The 1,965-nt window shown below is 37.4% G+C and overlaps 1 protein-coding gene across 1 annotated transcript; it reads right to left on the bottom strand.

Moving 5' to 3' along the window:
* Positions 1 to 1,023: 1,023 nt before the first annotated feature.
* LOC125361779 (olfactory receptor 4A47-like) lies at positions 1,024 to 1,965 on the bottom strand. The gene has a single exon (XM_048360382.1). The coding sequence runs from the start codon at positions 1,951 to 1,953 to the stop codon at positions 1,024 to 1,026; it is 930 nt and encodes a 309-aa protein (XP_048216339.1). The 5' UTR covers positions 1,954 to 1,965.

The raw sequence follows: 1,965 nt of genomic DNA, 5'->3' as shown, positions 1-1,965 counted from the left end.
ATGCCATAACACTAGTAAGAAATCTATTTTATGTAACTTTGAACTGATTTTCCTGAGCAGCTACCTTCAATGTTACATAAAGCCGATGTTTTCCAGAGAGATAGTAGAGATATTAGAAAAAAACTAATGTCCATACCATTCTACTTGGGGCTACAGTTGGCCTTTGATCCAAGACACAAATGAAAATACTTCCCAGCTATTAAAATGATGCATGATATACCAATATTCTCCCCAAAATTGTATTTCATTGAACCTTGGTCACTTCGTACAAATGGGCTAGGAAATAAAGCCTATATCCATTATTCTTCAATACCCACAATAGCCAAAATTAATGCAAATGGAAACTACATGCATAAACTAGAAAATTAAGTGAGCACACAGATGGGTGATAATTCTTAGGAAGAACATTTTATTCCCTGTCCAGGAGTTTAAAGACTCTAGGTAATCAAATATTCCTCAAAGAAGTGATAGTTAATACAAGGAGAAGACATTGTACCCATTTTCACAAATAAAAACCAGTGAGATACATGATTTCTCTTTAATAATTTATTGTTTACTATTAACTTATCCCCACATATATTCATTAAGCCTTTCCAGATACAAATTATATACAAGACACTATAGAATTTATATTACAACAAGGAAATTTATTAACAGCACCAACATAATTTACATTAACTGTGTCAGAAATGCTCTGGAGGGAAGAGAACTTACCATCAATTTTAAGATGTCTCATACCTGTATTCCTAGCTACTAAAGAGGCTGAGATCAGAGGATCACCATTCAAGTCAGCCTGGGCAGGAAAATTTATTAGACTCTTATCCCCAATTAATCACCAAAAAGCTGGAGGTAAAGCTGTGGCTCAAGTGGTCAAGTGCTAACCTTGAGCACAAAACCTCAGGAATAGTACTCAGACTCTAAGTGCAAGTCCCAAGACCAGCACCAAAAAATAAAAATAACAATTATTAACTCTGAGGAGACAGCATTTTTGTCAAATGACTCAGATAGTGGTGGGTGACACACCTATTGATGACTTGATGTAACTTTCCTTCTCCAGAGCCTTATCATTGCACTTGTCATCTCTTTGTTTCTCAGGGTGTAGATTAACGGATTCAGCATAGGGGTTAAGACAGTATAAAACACACTAAATGATTTATCAATAGGAAAAGTCTTTGCAGGTCTTGCATATATGAAAATGCAGGGAATAAAGAAGCAGAAGACCACAGTGATGTGAGAGCCACAGGTGGAGAGAGCTTTCCGCCTCCCTTCCTTACTAAGGTTCTTTAGAGAGTGCAAGATGACAACATAGGAGATGAGCAAGAGCGTGAAAATGATCACACACATCAGCCCTCCATTGGCCACTACTAAGATACCAATGACATAGGTGTCCATGCAGACAAGTTCCAATAATGGGTACATGTCACACATAAAATGGTCAATGACATTGGGACCACAGAATGGGAGCCTATAAATAGTGAGGAGTTGAATTATTGAATGCAAAAATCCCCCAAACCAAGACACTACCAGCAACAAAACACACACCCATTTCTTCATGATAACCAAATAATGCAAAGGCTTACAGATGGCCACATAGCGATCCAAGGCCATCACCAACAGAAGAGACACCTCTGAGCCACCAAAAAGGTGTTCTGTGAACAGCTGAATCATACAAAACTTGAAGGAGATGGTTTTCTCCCCAAAGAACATGTCTGAAATCAACTTAGGGGAAATAGATGATGAATAAATAATATCCACAAAAGATAAACTAGCAAGGAAGAAGTACATTGGTGAATCCAGGGTCTTACTAAGATTTACAGTCACCACAATGAGCAGATTTCCCAGAACGGTCAAAATGTAGAAAAGCAAAAACATAATAGAAAGTAGTTTTTGTTCTCTTGGATTCTGAGTAAGGCCCAACAGAACAAAGTAAGTAACATTGTTCCTTGGTTCCATCTATTCTGTTCT

The sequence above is a fragment of the Perognathus longimembris genome, chromosome 13 (assembly GCF_023159225.1).
Source record: "Perognathus longimembris pacificus isolate PPM17 chromosome 13, ASM2315922v1, whole genome shotgun sequence".
Classification (NCBI taxonomy): Eukaryota; Metazoa; Chordata; class Mammalia; order Rodentia; family Heteromyidae; genus Perognathus; species Perognathus longimembris.
Note: the sequence above shows the minus strand (reverse complement) of the source record. Positions and strands in the feature narration are given on the sequence as shown.

Bases quoted from the DNA above. Each gene is read 5' to 3' on its own strand.
- LOC125361779 (XM_048360382.1), bottom strand. From the start codon at position 1,953: ATGGAACCAAGGAACAATGTTACTTACTTTGTTCTGTTGGGCCTTACT.